General features: G+C 38.7%; 1 protein-coding gene across 2 annotated transcripts; it reads right to left on the minus strand.

Moving 5' to 3' along the window:
• Window positions 1-1,576: 1,576 nt before the first annotated feature.
• On the minus strand, window positions 1,577-13,598 carry rem1 (RAS (RAD and GEM)-like GTP-binding 1). 2 transcript variants are annotated; one of them, XR_014772120.1, is made up of 6 exons: window positions 13,351-13,598; window positions 9,716-10,116; window positions 7,206-7,288; window positions 5,231-5,438; window positions 4,697-5,127; window positions 1,577-2,807 (listed from the first exon to the last, which is right to left on the minus strand). XR_014772120.1 is itself a non-coding variant. In XM_084739946.1 (5 exons), the coding sequence occupies exons 2-5, from the start codon at window positions 10,080-10,082 to the stop codon at window positions 4,850-4,852; spliced, it is 936 nt and encodes a 311-aa protein (XP_084596072.1). In that variant the 5' UTR covers window positions 10,083-10,116; window positions 13,351-13,598; the 3' UTR covers window positions 4,388-4,849. The 2 variants fall into 2 exon arrangements, 1 of the variants encoding a protein (XP_084596072.1); XM_084739946.1 differs by lacking the exon at window positions 1,577-2,807 and having other exon boundaries at window positions 4,388-5,127.
• Window positions 13,599-21,385: the final 7,787 nt, after the last annotated feature.

The following is a 21,385-nucleotide window of genomic DNA, read 5'->3' on the forward strand; positions in this document are numbered from 1 at the left end:
TTTTTATTCTTCACCCCCTTTTGAATATTGATGTCATCTGAATGGGGTTCTTGTCCCCTGATGGCCCTGAGCTAAGATGCTAAAATAGCCTCATAGTCACACTGGATTAAAAGACACTAAGCCTAAATCACTTCCTTTCATTGTGTTTTGTACTGATAAGTTCAACCAGATGCAATAAAAACAATGATTATATAGCTCATCATTTATTCCTGTATGGCACTTTTGCAGCTGATTTTCCATCCAGTAGCCTTGAACAGACCAGTTTTGCACAAATATTATTTTCCACACCTGCATATAGCTGCCAGGGTGATGAAAATTTCTTAAACTGCCCATTAGGTCTGTCACAATGCCAGATTTTCACTCCCACGATTATCACGGCCAAAAGAATTCACAACATTACTATATTATCATGATGTCTACAGAAAATTTGAGGCAATGTTAAATCTGTGTCATCAGCCTTTAAAATCTTCTCCACAACTTTTACACCTCAGACAGGAAACGCTGAGGAGAATTTTCTGATGTTTCTATTTCTAACAGATTCAGGAGGGAGCTGAACTCACAGCTCTGAGCCTCTGGTCCTCCTCCGCTGAGAGGATGTTTACACATCACTCAGTGTGTGTGTGTGTGTGTGTGTGTGTGTGTGTGTGTGTGTGTGTCATCCGGGTTGAGCAGAGTCATGCATTTTTTCCATTACCCTCATCAAATCAATGTTAAACACTCCTCCACTCCATCTACTGTCCCTGTACAACCAAAGTGTGTGTGTGTGTGTGTGTGTGTGTGTGTGTGTGTGTGTGTGTGTGTGTGTGTGTGTGTGTGTGTGTGTGTGTGGGTGTGTCACCAGCATGCCTGATCAATAAGCAGATAGGATATTTGATCAGTAAAAACTGGGACAGCCAGTCTGACAGCTGTGGTTTCCAGATAAACTGCAGCTGATTTAAACCAGTTTGTTGTTATTTCACAGCAGCTCGGATTCATTTCTCTTCACTTCTAAAAATAAACGTTTGATGACTTAAGTGATCTCCTGACTTTTCCTCTTTCATTATCAACTTGTTTTCATCCCAACTTGTCAAATAACAAAATTTGGCATGACCCCCGGCGTCTCATACAGGCACATATGAGACATACTTGACACCTTAAAAATGGGGAGGTTTCACAGACTTTGTTTGATGCTTTCTGGTGACATTTAAAGAATGAAAATAACAAAGTACAGCATTTTTATGTTAAATACTTTTAATTTTACTTAATCAGTTATATATTATAACATATATAATATGATAAATAAAAAAAATGTCATAAATCTGGAGAAATAAAGGAGAATTGTGGTCCTGAGAGTAAATACGGAGAGAGCAATGAAAAAAGGGACAAAATGTTGTTTTTGATAAGTTAGGAATGAGAACAACAAGCAGATTCACGTTTGTGGTTTTGAGTGAAAACAAATACTGGATGGATCACCATGAAATTTGCTAGAGACATTCACGTCCCCCTCAGGATTATTCCATTAACTTTTTATTTAGTGCCATTATCAGGTCAAATTCAGAATTTTGTCCATTACTTTGGTTACAACTTGTGTTTTACTGCAAATTAGCAAATATTAGCATGGAAACACGCCACACCAAGAGCCTACAGCCATGCTAACCGCTCTGTGAGGCTGTACTCGGACACAGCGGTACTTTGAGCTAAATGCTAACATCAACATGCTAACGTGCTGATAGGAATGTTTCCAGTGTTCAACACAAACTGTTGTTACACCAAAATTGACTCCCTTACTGTGCCCAGGAGAGGAGTTTGCCTCTCTGTTTTTTTCTCACGTGTTACGTTTGGCGTCACGAACAGGATGGAAAAAAGTTTAGTAAACTTGTTGGTGCTAAATATCTTTTTCTTCAGCCTCTTTCAAACTCAATACAGACTAATTTTGAATGATTTTCGAGCGCTGCTTGAATGGAGACAGATGGAATTTGTGACTGAGATGACAGAAGATACCGGTGGAAGCAACAAGCTAGGAAATTAATGAAAATTAGCATCCACCCTGGTGTCATGTGTCCATCACTGCCAATCGGAGCTGGAGTCGATAAATACCTGCGACCGCTGTGGTCATTTGACCTGTGAATTAATGATGATTGTACTGTTTCTCACTGAAGACAAAAGCCAGACATTAGTGGTTGTCAGTGGGTTTTATGTTCAGTGTCGAAGTCTAAAGTCATGTCAATTTTATTTATATAGCAAAACAGAAGTTATGTCAGGGTGCTTTTCATATAGAGCAGGTCTAGGCCACACTCTTTGTAATATTATTTATAGAAAACAAATAATTCCTGCCAAGACCAAGAACTAAGATGACAGTAACAAGGAAAAGCTTCCTTTTATCTTTTCCTTTTAACAGGCAGGAACCTCGAGTGGAACCAGACTCTGTGGTGGGTGTCCATCTGTCAGGACCAGTTTAAGGGACTATATTAAAATGTAACATCGTCTCCTAGTAGGGTCAGTAACGCAGGTAATCAGACCGTGTATGGTTACCAACGAGGTCTGTATGCAGCCTGAGAGGCTAAACTCGGGGCAGAAGAGTCCCATGGAAGGCACTGTCCCATCAATCAGCCAAACACTCGGCCTGTTTTTTGTCAACCCCACTGAGGTGTCAGCGTGCAAGCCCGTCGTCATGACGACTGCTCAGTAAACCGCCGCTTCTTCCAGTGTGGCTAACGGTCCACAGGTCACCATGGCAACAGTAAACATCCAGGAGGCCTGGGGGGTTGACGTGGCAACCTGAGTGTGTTTATGTCAAGTGGAACACAGAGGTTTGATCCCTGCAGCTCCTGTAGAAAATAAAATACAACTTCATAAAAACAAAACACATGAGAAGATTTGATTAATAAGTTTACATTAAATTAAACGAACAATTAAAAAAAAAAAAATACAAAAAAACAATCTGATAAACACAGGGAAATGTAAGATAAAAATTAAGGAAATACTTTGAGAGCTGAATAAAAAAAACAAAAATGAATTTGCTACAAACACAGTGTGTCCCTGCAACATCGTGATGGTGACATTTCATTTGTTGAAACGTTTCTGCAGCATCACAGTTACATTATCAATAGTTATGTTGCTACTATGTCGTTTAAATGTTACAGTGCAACAGATATTCCATGATAAGTCTTTTCAGTGTCCTCTCTATGACATTTCCTGTATTTTATATAATGACGTTGATGCAATGTTGCTAAAACGTGACAGATGCAGCTGTGTTTAAATGTCAGAATTAAAGACCTAACTGTTAATATGTCAGAGTATAATGGAAGAAAGAAAAGATGCATGAAAATATTATTTATTTTTATCATTTAGGACAACTTCACATTCACTAAGCCCTGTCCCTCAGTTACTGTTGCTTCGTCTGTCAAGATTTCCATTCTCACTCTGCACATGTGCTGTTTACAATAAACAAGATACATGAAAATATTAATAATATGATAAACAATGGTAGTTTTAGTCAGGAGTTAATAAAAGTTGCCTCCAATCTTGAGCCGATAACCGTCAATTGTTCTGGACTGACAACTGTCGCCAGATGATTTTTAACTTTATTGCAGTGTACTGAGAAGTCAAATAGTCCCTGTTCTTTAGTGAACACTCAGCATCAACAGCCTTAACTGTTATACTGATCTCAAACTTGGAAGTATTGAGAGACACTGTGTGAACGTTAAGCCTTATTTGAAGCAGCTAAATAATGCAGGTAACTGTTCTGTGATGTTGCTTTTCGTGTTTCATCCTGCAGCAGAAGTTGTATTAGCTTTGTTGTTGTATGGAAGCTGGCTGGTTCTGCTCTGTGATCTTCTATGTACAATGCACGTTTACTTGATAGACATGGCCTGAAGCTAACAATATAGCTAGGTGTGAAATAAAGGGTTTCATTTGCAAACTTGTGTAATTATGTCTACAATACAGCAGCTAGCTTGCTCAGACCATAAAGTTGCCGCTGGACAGTGAGGTGACATCCACAGAAAACATTACACTGAGCGTTACTGCACCAAATTATTTCATCTATCGTAAATTAAGTTATTTGCAAAAGCAAACAAAAGAATAGCGTTAAGACTGTGCTGTTGCTGCAACCTAAATAACAGCAGGGGGAAGCCCTACTTACAGCAGATAAATAAATTGTTTAAACAACGTGTTTGGAACAGGCTAAAAAAAAGGACAAGCCTCTATCTGCTGTGCCTAGTTATGATTGGACAATCACTGGAGGAGCAGTCAGTTGTAAATTATGAAAACAAAAAGAAATAATATAAATAAATACAAAATAAATAAAAAATGAACAAAAAGGCATAAAATGAAATGAGAAGTGTATATAGATCATACTGTTGTTCATCTGTATTTGACGTCTATGAAACATGATTTGAGAGGACTGTTCCTTTAAGACTTTATTCTGCACAGCGTTGAACTGAAAACAGTAGAAACCTCAGGAGGACAGTACAGTGGACACAGTGGAAACTACAGGACTTCCTGAACAGTCATCTGCTCTCTCTCTCTCTCTCACACACACACACACACACACACACACACACACACACACACACTGAACCTTTAACCCTACAGTGATGATCTTTTTACAGTCACTCTTTTTTTTTTTCATGTTTCAGTCATGTGGAGGAAAAGTCTGAGACCCCGAGGTCAAAGAGGAAAATTAATTGGTCACAAACATCATCGACATACATACAGTCCGAAACTGTCCGCAGATCCCGTTCGCTGCTCATCATTTCTGTTGTTGACTCGCTGAGTGCGAGAATCACCGCAGACGCCATCATCCACGATATCACAATCGAGAGAACTTCAGCACGTCCAACCTGACGCCCCTAGTGGACATGTGTCTTCAGAGGACGGCCAGGTCGTGGCAGCTCTTGGACCGCGCTTTAACAGCCATGCGCTGGTTGTTGCGCGCCACCAGTCGGTCCAGGAAGCGCCGAGCCTTCTGGGTAAGGCTCTCTTTGCGTTTGTAGATGGAGCGTCGGCGCTCGACGGCCTTGCTGCCGTCCCGGCGTAGACGGATCTGTCGGACCACGCCCTCGAACAGCTCGGCCACGTTGTGCTGTAGAGACGCCGATGTCTCGATGAACTTACAGTCAAACACCACCGCACACGCTCGGCCCTCTGGGAAAAAAAACCAAAACACAAAACAGAGAGGAAAAAATTCTTAGCATCAGTATCAATTCGTTGTGTTTGTACATACACCCTGTGACCTCTGACCCCTCACCTTCCACAGCGACTTCTCTGGACCGGACCAGGTCGCTCTTGTTGCCCACGAGGATGATGGGAAGGTTTTCAGACTGGCGGGCGCGTCGCAGCGTGATACGGAGCTCGGAGGCGGAGTCGAAGCTGGAGCGGTCGGTGACGGAGTAAACAATGACGTAAGCGCTCCCGACCTTCAGACAGTCGTCCTGAGAGGAGCCGTCCTCGCCCTCCTGACAGGGACAGAGACATGGACACAGAGGACGAGACAGAGAGACATTTTAATGTCTGTTAGATCCAGATTTTGATTCACAACTTGGACACACTAATATAATTCTGTGTTGCTGTTTATGTTTTCATGTAAGACACAGCAGCCTCGTTGTTTTCTGCTCTGAATTCTTTGTTGTGGCGTTTTTCTTAAACTAATGCTGATATTTAGACAGTAGGGCGGCTGAGGTACGAAATATGATGTCAGAAAAGAACTGTATAAATGTAGAAATGTATAATTATTTCATGCACATTACAATCTCATATAGATGGTTAACTTGGTCAGTAACATGTTTTAGATGAAATTTTTATTAATTAATGAAATACAAAAATGTACTGTGTTATCTTGTAGATTTCAGACCATGACTGATACTTACTGCATTATTTTATACATTATGTGAGGGATAATGGTATGTGGAGAAATAAACCTGCTCACTGTACATTATCCTGCTTATTAGATGGTTATGTGTCTTCCCCCAAAAATCAATAATTTGATACAAAATGTTAATTTAAAAAAGATTTTATAGATTTATAATTGATATAATTGCTCATCCAGAGTCTATTATCAGCCTGTCTCTTATTTGTTGTGCTATAAGTTTACTTAAATGAAATATGTTGGTGTTTAGATGGTATGAATGAATATAAATCCAGTTTTTCATATTGTGCACCTGCAACGTGGAACAACTTGCAGAGCATTTTAAAGCTTGACTCATTTTTATCCGTAGGGCAATTTAAATCTTTATCTGTATCACATTTTACTTCTAGGTGTTCCTGTTTTACCTGATTAATGTGTTCTACATTTTAACCGTTTTTATTCATTATTGATGCTTTTATTTTTACATTTTTAATTGTGATTTTACTGTTTTTTAAATTCTTGTTGCCACTTTTATGTAAGTTTCTCTTTGGCTTTTTCTGTGTCTAAGTGCTTTTATTTTTTATTGTATGTATGTATTTCCGAGTTAAAATAAAGGTTGAATGAAGATATTATGAATGTACTCTTGCTGTTTCACAATAAAAGCCCCTGTATGGTGAACCATGGGTAGGCATTTATTGTGAAGGAGTAACAGAAGTTTCCTTAAGCACAGACTTTAACAACTGAGGAAAATCAATAATAGATATCCACATCAACATTTGGGCCTTCTTCTGAGTGGTTAGGTGTTGTGATAAAAAAAAAAAAATAATTTAAGTAAAGTATATGCAAAGAAACACCATGTGGCCTCACAAATTCTGACTTATTGTGATAAAACTTTCTTACACCAAAGGGCTATAAATTATCAAAAGAGCATTTTGTAAAATATGCAGATGATTTGACTCGGTGCTGTGCAGATCTGGTCCGGCTATTTGAGACTAGACTAGTTTCTAAATTTATTCCTCAATGGGAGCAACAGTGATGAGATCCAATGTGCCCCCAGGGATCAATCACATATTTCTGATTCTTAAAAAGTCTCCTGGTAAATAGCATTTTGTTATCTAAACATAACAAGCTTAGAGTAGAGTATTTTCATCATCACAACAAATTGTTTGGCTTTTTATTTTACGATCTTGACAAAACTATCAAAGTCTAAAGTGTGAGAACATTATTGTTGTTATCTGAACATGAGAAACACTGAAAACAAACCGTCCACACAGGTTTGAAATCGGCCATGCCACCTTTACCCATAATCCTCTGCTTTAACCTAATGCTCCACAACTTCACTTCACTTCATCAATACACACACACACACAGACTGTACCAGTTTGTCGTTCTCCCAGGTATCCATGACGATGAGTGTGGTTTCTTCTCCATCTACTGTCAGTGTCCGCTCGTATGTGTCCTCTGCAACAAACAATAAACACAAGTAATAAACACAGAGACCGAGAATCTGTGAGGCCGTACTCAGGAGCAGCAGTGCACTGAGCTGAATGTTAAGGTCAGGTTTAATGTTTACAGTGTTTATCATCCTGTTAGCAGGATAGAATGCTAACACTAATTAGCACTAAACACACTGAGAGTGATGGAAATGTAAAAATGTAAACCAAAGAACCGCACACATTAAACAGACTATATGCACGCTACGCCACCAGGTGTCTCTCTCGCAATTAAACAGTAACAAAAGACGTAGTTTGATGATGTTGTGAAGTAGCGTGGGATCACGAAAAATCTGTCTGACATTTTCCAGGGAATTATAGCTACTAGCAGCTTGTAGGAAATGCATCGTTACCTTGAATAAATTTTGTTGGAAACTTTTGGGATAACAAAGGGCTGACATTTTTATGCATTCAATGTGGAAATGTTCCATATTGTAGCTTTAAAACCTGATGAAGGGGGTATGTGAAAGGTCAGGGGGTCAGAGTTTTACAAATTTCACAGCAGTTTTATCCAATAGTTGTTGAGATATTTCAGTCTAGAGTGGTGGATCAGCTGACCTACATCTTCGTCTCTGGAGCCACGACCCAAGCAAGGCTAGAAACAATAAACAACATGGAGGACAAACAACAAATTATAACTGCGATCATACGGACATAAACAATAATCTGGCAAACAACAGTAACAACACTGTTAATAACTTGTAGCAAACAACTGCATCAGGACTCTGAGCTCTACAGCAAGAGGAATAAAAATGAGAAAAACTAAAGCAAAGAGTGTCATCTGGTACAGAGCTCAGTCAGCTTCAAAAATTAGCAACAGTCAGCCTCTGCCCCCTCACACTGTCAGACAATCAAGGATCAATACGGGCTGTCAATCATGGCCTCAGGCCAATCACCACGTGACACAGGAGCTGATCAATGCTGTCGGGTCAGTCAAGGTTGTGATGATCAGAACAAAGTCAGGGACAGAAACTGAAAACTGATCTGCTGAGGACTGAGCTGGAGTGTGAAAGCACAACAAGAAAACATGGTAAAAACACTGAGAGACTGTCACTTCTAGAAAGTTGTTGGACTTGTGAGCGCAGAGGTCACAGGCTGAGAGGAAGGAACCTCACTAATTAAAACTTATTTGTTTTACCCATACAAAAACGAATCACCGTGTTGTGAGAGGGGTTATGTGCTGCACTATTTTATGGCGGGGACCAGTTTCCCACCAACCAGGAAGGACTGCAGGAAGTGTTTTGAACAAGATTCATATTAAGTGCCTCCTCAGTTCTCCAGTGCTCCAATAACAGTTGAACAAGCATGGTACCCAGCAAAACCTCAGTCAACTTTCTCCTTTTCCATTTCCTGTTCTGTACGAGGGTTATCTACGATGAAAACTTTGAAGATGGTTAAAAAATGTCACTAGGGGAGCTGGAAAAACAACACAGGCCTGTATAATCACATCTCAATTTAGCTCATGTTAGCAAAACTCTAGCTAACTGGCTAGGTTGTGACTGACTGTTAGCTAGTGTTTTGATAAAATTATCTATGAGATGCAACTAGCGAGCTAACAAGCATTAGCAAGCATTTTGCTAATATTAGCTACGTTAAGATGTCACTATATATGCTGCTTTTAAAGGTTCCCCTGCATCTTTTAACCATCTTCAAAATTTGATTTTCTATTAAGCATAGACGAGCTTAACACATAACATATCTATGTACGAGAAACAGGAGAGGAGAAAGTTGTTGAGGATCCAACGAGTACCACGCCTGATCTACTGTTGTTGAAGTACAGAGTAACACTGTGTTTGTCTAGAGTCTAATAAAAGAACATATTTCTATCTAATTTGATATAAAGTACAGCTTGTTACATATCATTAGAGTAACGTGTTTTTAATTGTCTAATAAAGAACACATTCTTTTTAGTTTTTGTCTAATTTTATAAAAATTACAGCTCATTAATGTGCTGTAAAATAAAATGGGACCAAGTTGGCTAACATTAGCCACCACAAGCTACCAGACCATGACAGACTGCAAAACCCCTGTTAATGTGTTGAACTATGCAAAAATGCATTTTAGCACCTCGGTCAAGGTGGTTTTGATTTTGGTGCCATGTGTCTGTCTGTTAGCAGGATTACAGAAAAACTACTGGCTGGATTTTCGTGAAAATTGGTGGAAGAGTGTAGCACAGGCCAGGGAAGAACCTATTAAATTTTGGAATGGATCTGAATTGCAGGGCAGATAAACAAACTATTTTTCACTTTTGTTAACATTGTAAGAGAAGACATTTGTCCTTGGCAGAGGTCTGTGCTCTCTGAGTGGCCGTCGAGTTGTTTATGGTATTTGTTTAAAGTGAGAACATTAAGGATTAACAGATAAACTAATCAGACAACCAAACACAACATCCCACCTCCAGGCTGTTCATCTTTCTCTGTGATCCCAGCAAAGATTCCCGCGAGGCTGGTCTTCCCGACACCATGGTCGCCAAGCAACACCACTCTGTAGACACAGTCCGAGTCGCTCTGCGAGTCGTCCTCCGAGTCCGAGCTCCACTGGGCACGGTAGTGGAGGGACTTGTCTCCAGGGTGGTAGGACGCCGACTGTCCCAGAGGAGGGTGGCTGCGCTGGGTGCGGGGCTGCTCGGGGTCGGGCTGGGTGCTGCTGGGCGGCCGAGGGTCTCGAGTCCAGGACGGGTGCTGGTAGAAGTGGGCAGGAGGAATCGGCGTGCTGCCTCGCCGCCGCAGGGGCTCCTTCTCTCTCTGGGTGTTGAGAGTCATGTTGCTACGGTAACAGCATCAGGACAGGATGGGCCTGAGGGACGAGAAAGGAGGATTCAAGTTTCAGAATCAAGTCTGGTTCACTTTGGTCTTTAAGATTCTGAAAATGGCTTTTAATTCACATTCAAAGCAACCAAAAACAGAGAATTGCTTTGGTGCGATGAAGGAAACAAAGTCTTTTACTTTTTAAAACAAACTTTTTAAGTTCTAATTTCAGGTTTACTGTAAAGCTGAAACATGTTGCAAGTTCTTGAGTTTTGACCAACACTTCTGCTGACCTCCAGTGCTTTAACTTCGACTACTTCAGGGTGTGTCAATACCATTGACAAAAATAAAGATGGACTTCCTCCCACTGGACGAAAACAGCACTATATATCACCACTATGAACACCGCCATCTTGTACAGGTGACATCATTTGTCTGTGCAGTGGTGATCGAGGTCGACGGGCCGACTAATGAAAACCAAACTGGTCTAAAAAACGAACACTTGAACAAAAATCAGCATGATAAGAATAAAATATTTGTTGCATTTGTTGCCCATGTCTTATCCATTAAAACAGATGTACTGTACTGCCTGTACTGCAACCAGCCACCAGGGGGCGATTGAGATGTTTTTGCTTCATTTTTGAGGAGCATGTTCTTCTAAAGATATGGGAATGGTCCGTACACACTGACATCTGTGAAACCCTATAGAGTCGTCACACCAAAAGTGCAAATGTAACCTTGTGCTGTTTAGCCATTTTGGCCAAGACCGTCTTATAAAAGAAATATTTAATCACAAGAGCCTTCCTTAAATAAAAGACAAATAAATAAGAAAAACAAATCAAATTACTCAGAAAGGAGAGGGGGACTGTGCTCTGTTGATTTTCTGCCTGGTTTTAGGGTCAAAATACACTTGACCCTCACAACGTGTGTCAAGTAGGACTCTGCACTGATAGAGGAAGACTAGAGGAAAAGTTTGTTTTGTTTATCGCTGAATTCTTAGAGTTCTCAAACTCTTCTCTGTGATCCTACAGGGACTGTAAAAAACAAAATCTCAAGCCTCGTGGAATATATCAGAAAAGACGGGAATGCCAGGATAGAAAATGTGCATTATGATTCTTTACTTTCTGATACGGTCTGCAGCTGCTTTGTATGATTATCAGAGGAAAAATATGTATTTTTAATTTTGGGGCGAACTGCCCCTTAAAGGACCAGTGTGTAGGATTTAGTGCCATTCAACATGGCGGCCACCATGGACGAGGACCACAATTTTTCTCATTATCAGGTGATTACACTAATGAAAGCATATTTGTGACTATTTTATTACATGGCTTGGTTTAATACCTGTTATTTCTGTATAGCAGACAGTTGCTATGAAGAACAGACCGTTGCTATGGATACAGTATTAATCATAGACTCTGGAGGAGCAATTAAATAATTTTCAAATCAATAAAATCATTTTAAAATTAATAATTTGTGCCAAATTATTGATTTTTTTGGTGAGTAACTATGACATAAGTTGGATAATGTACGGTGAGTACGCCATTATCGTGAAATAAACCCATTCCATATTTAATTTCTGCCATATTTACATTCAATAGATCCACCAGTCTTACATACTGAACCTTTAAACCCTTTTAAGCGGGTCAAAGTCGCTCCGAGTTATCCAGATTTGTCTGGAAACAGTCAGACAGATGGGAGAGACTGATGACAGAAGCACCAGGGGAATTTATTTCTGATATTTACACAGGAAGCAGATTTCCTGTGACTACATCCCTTTACATTAATGATGTTTTAAAGTTGCTGTTAGTTGGACTAAATCGGGGTACAGTGTGATTACAGATTACAGCTGCAACGATTAATTGATTATTAAATTAATCGCCAACTATTTTGATAATTGGTTAATCGTTTTGAGTCCATTTTAATAAAAAATGTCCAATTCATTTGATTTCAGCTTCTCAAATGTGAATATTTTCTGGTTTCTTCAGTCCTGAATGACAGTAAACTGAATATCTTTGTGTTTTGGACAAAACAAAACATTTTAAGCCGTCAAACTTGGGCTTTGGAAAACAGTGATCAATGATTTTTCACCATTTTTTGACGTTTTATTGACTAAACCACTAATCGATAAACAATCGATTCACAGAAAAAATAATCAACAGATTAATCGATGATGAAAATAATCATTTGTTGCAGCTCTAGACCAGATGTACCTATGAAACCGTCTAGCAAGCATAAGAGAGCACAGACGCACAAACAAACCTCCTACAATAAATAATTCAAGTATATGAAGGTGCCAAGTACGACAGTCAGTGATGGTGAGGTCGAGTCCAGCCAAGTCAGATCTCCTGCCCCTGGGGGTATTTAATGAACTAGTCACTGTGGCTGCAGCAGCAAATAACGATTAATGTCATTGTCGATTAATAAGTTGATGACGTTCTCAATCAATCTAGTTAGTTGTTTAGTCTATAAAATAAGAGAAAATAGCGAAAAATGTTCATCAGAGTTTCCCAAAGCGACGTCCTCAAATATCTTGTTTTGTTCAAAATCACAAAGATATTCAGTTTACTGTCATAAAGGAGTAAAGAAATCAGAAAATATTCACGTCTGAGAAGCAGAAATCTCAGAGGTTGGACATTATTATCTTTAAAAAATGACTTGATTAATCAGTTATCAAAGTAGTTTATGATTAATTTAATAGTTGATTAATAATTGATTTAGTGATTAATTGTTGCAGCCCTAATAGTAATAGTTAAAAAAAAAAGTCCTCCAAAATCCTCAAAAATTACTTGTTACCACTCGTAATTAAATGTTAAATTTGTGCTCATTCATTCAGGAGAACCCTTTCAGACTGTCAGGAGGTCAAATGTCACCGATCTCTCATGTAAAATGTCACACAGTGTGTGACTGAAAAGACTAAACAAACAACTTCAGGCACTTTCAGTAAAGTGAGATCGACCACAAACTCCAAAACAACACATCCAAAATGTTTGTTTTCACATTTACAAGTTTAACTACACGTGTAAAATGTCTTCCTGTGAAATGTTATCACATGTGAAGTGTCCAAAAATGTCCAAAAGTGTAAAATATGTTTCACATGTTTTTTTTAAATGTGAAAAAATATCTGAGAATCACGTGTGCTGATACAATGTGAATTGGTTTTTGGACATTTCACAAGTGAGTGAGAATAATTAAAGTGTGAAGTTTGTAAGAGGCAGCTGACAAACTTTAAGAATTAAAAACATCAGCAGTAAACAACATGTAATAGACAGATGGAGTAACTTACCATACACCCCATGAACAGTGTTGTGTCCGTCCAGCCTCAGAAAACAACAGAACTGAACTGAACTCTGTCTCTGTCTCTCCCTCTCTGTGTGTCTCTGTCGGTGTAACAGTACCCCGGTGCCACAGTAACCCGCCTGGAAAAAAAAAAGTTCCACAACAGCGTTAAAAATTCAGCAGTGGAATCACAGAGTTATCTACCTCCCTCTGTGTGTGTGTGTGTCAGAGTGACAGCAGAGGAGAAACAGATAACTGAGCAGGGAGTGTGTGTGTGTGTGTGTGTGTGTGCACGTGTGTGTGTGTGTGTGAGAGAGAGAGAGTGTGTTATCAGTGAGGAGGATGAGGAAACTTTGGTCACTTCCTGTTCGACCCATAAGACAAAGTTTGGCTTCATGAAACTTCAGTCAGGACGGACGAGTTTATAAAAACATTATATGATAATTTATTTATTTTTTTCCTCATACTGGGGTTGAGATGAGGAGCTTTAAAGTTATCAAAATAAACTTTCAAAATACAGATAAGACAATGGACTGGATAAAAGCTTGTGTTTATTTATTAACTTGAAAGCTAAATAACTAGATGTTTCTTTCAGGACATGTTTAAAGAGACACTGATACTGCATACCAAAGAGATGGCTAATGAATAAAAAGTGAAATAACTACCAAGAAAATGAAGGACTAGCTGATGCAATACCCTTTTTTAAATAATCAGTTTACTAACAGATTAAGTACTGGCGATATGAAGAACCAGTTAACTAACTAGCTGTTTACTGCCTAGCTTACAGATAAAGGAGCAGTTTACTAGCTAACTGAAAAAGGACTGGTTTGGCTTACTGACTAACCTAACTAGCTAATGCAGGACAGACTGATAAATATACCAGTTTTAATTGATGAAGGACTAACTGACAACAATACCACTTTACAAATTAGCTAGCTGATCAAAGAAAACAACTAGCTAACAATTGATTTTAAAAAAGCTAACTAATGAATCACCAGCTTACCTTCTAGCTAGCTGAAGAAGGATCAGTGTATTAGCTAACTGACAAGGACCAGTTCACTAACTAGGAAGGGGACAAGGTCCAATTTACTAGTACGTTACAGAAGGACTTATTTATAAAAATACCAGTCTAATAACTACCTAGCTAATGAAGGACTACCACAAAATACCAGTTTACCAGCTAGCTAGCTGACAAAGGACTAACTGATATAAATACCAGTTTCCACTCTCTCCTTCCCTCTTTGCTATTTACATGGAAACACTTGCCACAGCAGTCTGCCAAAAATAATCTTATAAAAGGTATAAAAGGTGTACAATATACCACGATTAATCACAAAATAAACTTTTATGCAGATGATGTCTTACTCTATAGAACCCACAAGTCATTACCAGAAACTGTTCAACTATTCAGTAGATTCATTGCAATTTCACTACTAAATAAACTACTAAACTAAAACTAAACTACTAAATAAAGTGTTCAATTGAGCATTTCTCCCACCACAGACACCATAAGATATCTATCTTTCAACCAACTTATCAAAACAATAGAAGACAACACAAACAGATGGACGACCCTATCAGTTTCATTAATTGGAAGAATTGCAATCATCAAAATGAAAATACTTCCCAAAATAAATTACCTTTTCTCAATGATCCCAGTACACCCACCCCCCACATGGTTCAGATCTTTAGGCTCTACAATAACAAACTTTTACTGGAAAAACAAAAGACCTAGAATTGAACCGACTACATTGCAAGCTGGGAGGAGGCCACGGGGCAGACTGAGGACTAGGTGGAGGGATTATATCTCTGCCTGGGAACGCCTCGGGATTCCCCAGTCAGAGCTGGTTAACGTAGCCAGGGAAAGGGATGTCTGGGGTCCCCTGCTGGAACTGGTACCTCCATGACCCAATTTCGGATAAGCGGTTGAAGATGGATGGATGAATGGGAGGATAAAGACATCACACAGCTCCAACACATAATTGAAAACTTAGCTTTCAATCTTTTCAAAGAATTGATTCACAAGTACGAAATAGATCACAAATCTTTTATCCAATATGTGCAGCTTAAATCAGTCATAACACATAAAATTAACTAAAAACAATGCAATATTCTAACATCCATACTAGCAGAAGAAACAAACAAACTTACAACACCCAATAAAACCCTCTCCACTGTACAGACTCATCAGAACTGAGCTAACAATATCCCTCCCAACTATTAAATGGGAAGAAGATTAATCTATAACACTAGATAATGACTTTTGGACAAACAAATTTTCAATGACAAACAAACCCAGCATCCAAATCATACAGTACAAAATCAACCATATCAATCAACCCTTAACACCTCAGATGATTACATCCACACACTATGGCACTGCACACCTGTACAGCACTTCTGGAAAGAAACGAGAGAAACTGTCCCTCATATTGGGCTGCTGGAGTCCACTCTGCCTGTTAGGAGACTTATCTTAAAACGCAATCACAATTCCCAACCACAGCATAAAAATAGTACTCATCGCTCTAACTGTCGCCAAGAAAACTTTCAAAGCTGGAAAAAGCAGGAAAAAAATTAAACATCTCATTATCTATAGACCTCTTTGGAAAAAACTAACTGCATCTATTAATCACAAACTGCATCAGTTTGAGAAAGTTTGGGAGCCGAAACTGTCTGCATTACTTCCTGAATGACCCACACAGCTTAACAGTCACTTGCACTCCTGGCACCTACTCCTTAATAACCTCCTTTTCTCTTTTCTCTTTTCTCTCCTCTCCTTTGAACAGACACACATACACACACTTCTGCGCTTTCTATTTCTATCGTTTCTATCTTGCCATTACCGCTACTGTTATGATTAATTTTACTACTGCGGTAGCTGTTGTTTGTTGCGGTGGTCCACCTAAATATAGCTTACTATAACAAACTGTACGGACCCATTTTACTAACTAGTAGGCTGATGAAGGACTAACTAATAATAAAATTAACTACTCTAGCTAACTGGTAAAAATACCAGTTTAAAAGCTGTTTGCTAGCTTGCTAGCTAACAAAGGACCAGTATACTAACTAGTAGGCTGATGAAGGACTAGCCTAAATGATACTGATACCAGTTTAACTAAGCTGGGTAACTGATAAAAATACTAGTTTAATAGCTGTTTACAAACTAGCTAGCTTAGAGAAGGACAAGTGTACTAACTAGCCAAAAGTTTACCAACTGGATAGCTAACAAAGGACTACTGGCAAAGATACCAAAAGTACCAATTTATTAGCTGTTTTCTGACTAGCTAGCTTACAAAAGACCAGTTTATTAACTAGTTTGCCAACTGGCTAGCTGACAAAGGACGAACTAACAAAGATACCAGTTTACTAATAGCCTACGATGACAAGTTATAGGACCCAGTTGGCTGATGAAGAAAAAATTGATAAAGATAAAAGTTTAAATAAGCCGGCTAACTGATAAAATATAAGTCTAATAACTGTTTAATGACTAGTTAGCTGACAAGGATCATTTAATGACTGGGGTGATGAAAGACTTATTGATAAAGATATCAGTCCACCAACTAGCAAGTCCACTTAAGTCTGGATTTTCAGACTGGGAGGGTGCAATGAAAGAGTTTTATTGTGTGTAGGGTGTTTTTTGTCAGGATATCTTGGTCTATACTGCACAGAAGTACCTGTTTGGATCAGTTTTAACATTTTAATTTAATCTCTGATAGTTTGGATATATCATAGTAGAGTATTTTCATTTTTAATCATTCTTAACTGAATTCCTTTTTCTGGCAGGAATGGGTTTCCACAGTTTACACATGAGCTGACATGGAAAATTAGATTAAAGAGAAACACACTTCACTTCCTCTTTGTCAGAGTGAGTGCTCTTACTGAAGCCCAACACATCACAGATGTTTAGATTTTATCCACCCCCTCAGTTTGAAAGTTTAAAATTTAAGAGGAGGAGTTTCCTCCCAGATCACCATCACCTCATCCAATACAACGAACCATTCGGTTACTAGAGGCCAATAACTGATTACCAACCCCTTTTATTATTACAGCCAGCTGCTTAAAGCTCTGCCAGCAGCCCAATCACTCCCTCTGCAGGTGTGGACTGATATTACTGACTGAGGATCAGATCATGTTTCTTTGTTTTAATTTTTGATGCCTTAGAAAACAAATACATTTCTCTAAGTACTGCAGTAAGAAAATAAAAAGTCCAGAATCTGCACTAATGTTTTGTCTAGTTTGCTCAACAACAATATTTTCTTAAACAAGCATTGTAATCAATTATTTTTAGGTACATCTATGTGGATCCAGAGGGTTTACTGTATTAGTAATTGTACTGATAGTAGTAGTTGTATTGTGTGGAATATTGGCCTCTGCTGCCCCCACATGGCCACTGGAGGAAATGCAACAGTGAAGTTAATATTTTTCAGTGCTGCTACATTCAACCTGTGTACGTTTGCATCTAAACGTATTTTCTTTTATCATTTAGTCTGCTGTATCCTAAGCCAGTGGTTCTCAAATATGGGTCCAGGGAGCCTCAGGATCCATGACAGTCTGAAAGGGGGTCAGTGAAAAGTTTTCAGATTCATTGATTTAAATGATCTTGATATTAGAAATATTATTTATTTATTACAAAAGGCTTCAATATAGCCTGCATTTATTTTGCTTAAACTTTTAGCAATCATTACCTATTTACACAAACTATTTTATATACCTATCATATTCAATTCTCAGCCTTTTTTACTGTCTTTTTTACTTTTCTATTTTTTACATGATATAGTTTATAATTTTAATGCTATATTACTTAAAATGATCAGATTCAGCATTTTACTTTCTGTATGCACTAAGAGTGGTGTGTGTGTATGTATGTTAATGGTATTCTGTTTTTTTTAAATACATAATAATAATAATAATAATAATAATAATAATAATAATAATAATAATAATAATAATAAATGTTGTTGTTGTTGTTATATTTTGTTATTTTGTAAGGGGTCATTGACTGAAAAAATAGAGCCTCTGTCCTAAACATTAGGATTAATGTTAAGCCTATTTGAATGTATTTGGGTCTTTTATTGCACTTTATTGCAGGCTTTTGATGCAACCGTATACTTAAAATGGTTTGATATATTATCAGATTTGTAGGCTGCCCATGTACACGGTCATCATATTAAAATGAAAGTCTTTATTTGTCTTTAAAGTTGTGACTCCTCGTGTTTCTCCTCCTCCCAGAAGTCACTGCAGGAGGAACACTAAGAGGACAGAGAGACGTGCTGGGCTGCGTCCAACCGCTCAGGACCGAGGTGGTCGGTTTGATCCAGACTGGTGGAAGAATTAGGTGGAGGAGGAGTTTCTACAGTGGATGATATCAATGTAAAATCAAATGATAATTATATGTAATAAAGAATTACACAAACTTAAAAATTATAGCAACAGCAATGAAAATGCTGTGAAGAATTCTGTTTGTTATTTCTGTATGCAATTGTTTCTCACCTGGAGGAGGACTTGTGACAGTGATCCATTTCCTCAGCTTGTCTTGCAAAGCATTCACTGCTGCAGGAGAGAAACAGATCTACCTCAACTTTAAGCCAAAGCTACTTAAAACCTGAATAATTCAGAGGTTCATTGTTTTGTCATGCAAAATTCTGAATTGTAACCCTCTGTAATTCATCTCAGTGTCAGCAGGTGGAGCTGCTGCTAACTGAGTGGACTTCAACCCAGGGAATGACTCATCAAATTAAAAAAATTAAAGAAAAAAATTGAGAAATAGAGCAGGTTGCACAGGCGTGTCATATCTGTGTCTTTATATAAGCAGAACTGTTCTGTAGAAATATAATTCTGTAGTATTAGATTGAATTTGATTCATATTTCAGTTTGTGGGCCCTGTACTATCTTAATTTAAATTTATTTCATTAAATATTACCCCATCTATTTCCCTGATGCATTTATTCCAGTTTCTTATGAATTCCTCTTCTGTTTCTCAACCTATGAGTGATTATTTCCATTTCTTTAATCTCTTCAGCTGTTAGTTTCCAAGCATTAGATTGGATGATCGTAATGAGCTTTTTAAATGAAAAATGTTTGTGGTTTTCTCCTGAACTGCCTTTCATAACCGGACAAAATTCCAGGCAAATTCTTTTCAACATTTCAACTGTGTTGTTTTTAAAATTCTTTTACGTTTCTTTCCAATCGTCTTCCTAAATAGTTTGTTTCCCACACATTGTTTCTGCACACATTGAAGTTGAAACTTGGTATTAACTTAAACATATTCAGCATTCTAAATAACAGTTTGCCTGTTTTTACCGACAGGGCTTAAACCTAAAAAAAAAACCACTTCAAATTACTCTTTAACTTGTTTAATTTCTTGCTTTTTAACCAATTCTCCAAGCATTTGGACTTTAACTGATCCTTGAACTAATTTTAGCATTTCCCTTTCAACTGACACTTCAGCTCCTTCCAGCCCTTACACTTTAATTGACCCTTCGCTAAACCCCGCCCCAGACAGTACCTGTCCAATCATAGGTTAGCAACCGTAACTAGGGCTGTCAAGCTTTCCATTCCTCCACATGTTGCAGGAGGCTCTGTGGGGTGCAATACTCAGCATTTCATGAATCTGGGCGGTGGCGTCTTTTTTTGTAGTCTCTCAAAAACATGAAATATAAGAGCACACGTGGTGAATGAATTAAACCCCGTCTCCAGCTGCTCTAACATGACTGTGAAAGTTAGCATGCCTGGCTAACTAACACTAGCTTACTAGCTGCAGTAACGTTACCACCAGGCAAATTTGTAAGATACCACTGCATCTGCATTTGTCCTGTGGGGGTTTACACTTATAAAATCTGCTTTCGAGTCATTATTCTAGCCAACAAAATCCACGGCCCTCAGCTAGAAATGAGAAGCTGCTTTTGTTTACGTCTCTAAGCATAGACCTCGTGTTTCAACAATTACTTCTAATTTTGACGTTAAATCCACCACTGTTATCACCGTAAACTGCATAAATGCAGTGCAAGAATGGAAAGCTTGGCAGCCTTAGCAACAGTAACTAAGGAGGATGGTGCAGAGCGAAGGGTCAGTTGACTCGTTTCATTTCTTTCCATTCAGATTACAGACATTTCATCTCCCACTTCAAATTCTTTCAGTGCTTTAAGCTTGATGCGACAATGACCTTTCAACTTTTACTTTTACTGTTCCTCCTGCTGAATATTCAGTGTCACCTACCTCTGCTGGGAAGAGAAGCTGCTGTTGGTTGCTGTTGCTGCTCTGGGTCTGATCCAATATGCAATGAACTTTCTCCTCCAAGTTCCTCTCCAGGTTCTTCTCCAGGTTCTTGTCCAAGTGTGTCCCCAGATTCTGGTCCGGGTTCCACCTGGAGAAAGATTCGGTCCAGCAGGTGGTCCAGCAGCTGGTGGGCATTGTGTGGCTCGGTTCTGATGGTCAGTTTGCGAGCGGGTCGTCCTGTTGAGATCTTCAGCTCTGTGAAGTTTCTGAAGAATCAGAACCCACAGAGACGATTCAGAACTTTGAACCACAACCAGTGTGAATAAAAGATGGATGTTGATGCTGATCTGAGCAGCTGATGTATGAGGAAGTTGTTGGTTCTTACCTGCTAGTGCTGTGTCTGAGGACCCAGCAGAGAACCATTAGAACCAGCAGAACCAGCAGCAGAACCACCAAGGACACAACAAAGAGTTCAGATGTCAAAGTCTGGGTCATCGTCACACTGATACTGAACAACAGGGGGAGTGATGAGCTCTGACCCTCAACACTAGACACCTGTTTGAGGAGAAAAAAGTAGATTAACATTAAGATTTAGAATTTATTCTTGATCTTGGAACCAACAGGTCCATTTAGAAACTGTTCTGGAGCTTTTGATTGTACCACACAGTCGTCCTCAGAAAATGGAGTTTGAACATCAGCTGAAAATTTCAGTCTGATGGAGGATAACGATGCTTTAAAATGCACAGGAAAATGGAAAATTGATCTTCTACAATTCCATGACAGCCGAGAAAACTCTGTCTGGTGATGAAGATCATATGATATGATCG

Source organism: Lutjanus erythropterus, chromosome 2, assembly GCF_056507025.1.
Source record: "Lutjanus erythropterus isolate fLutEry1 chromosome 2, fLutEry1.hap2, whole genome shotgun sequence".
Taxonomy (NCBI): Eukaryota; Metazoa; Chordata; class Actinopteri; order Lutjaniformes; family Lutjanidae; genus Lutjanus; species Lutjanus erythropterus.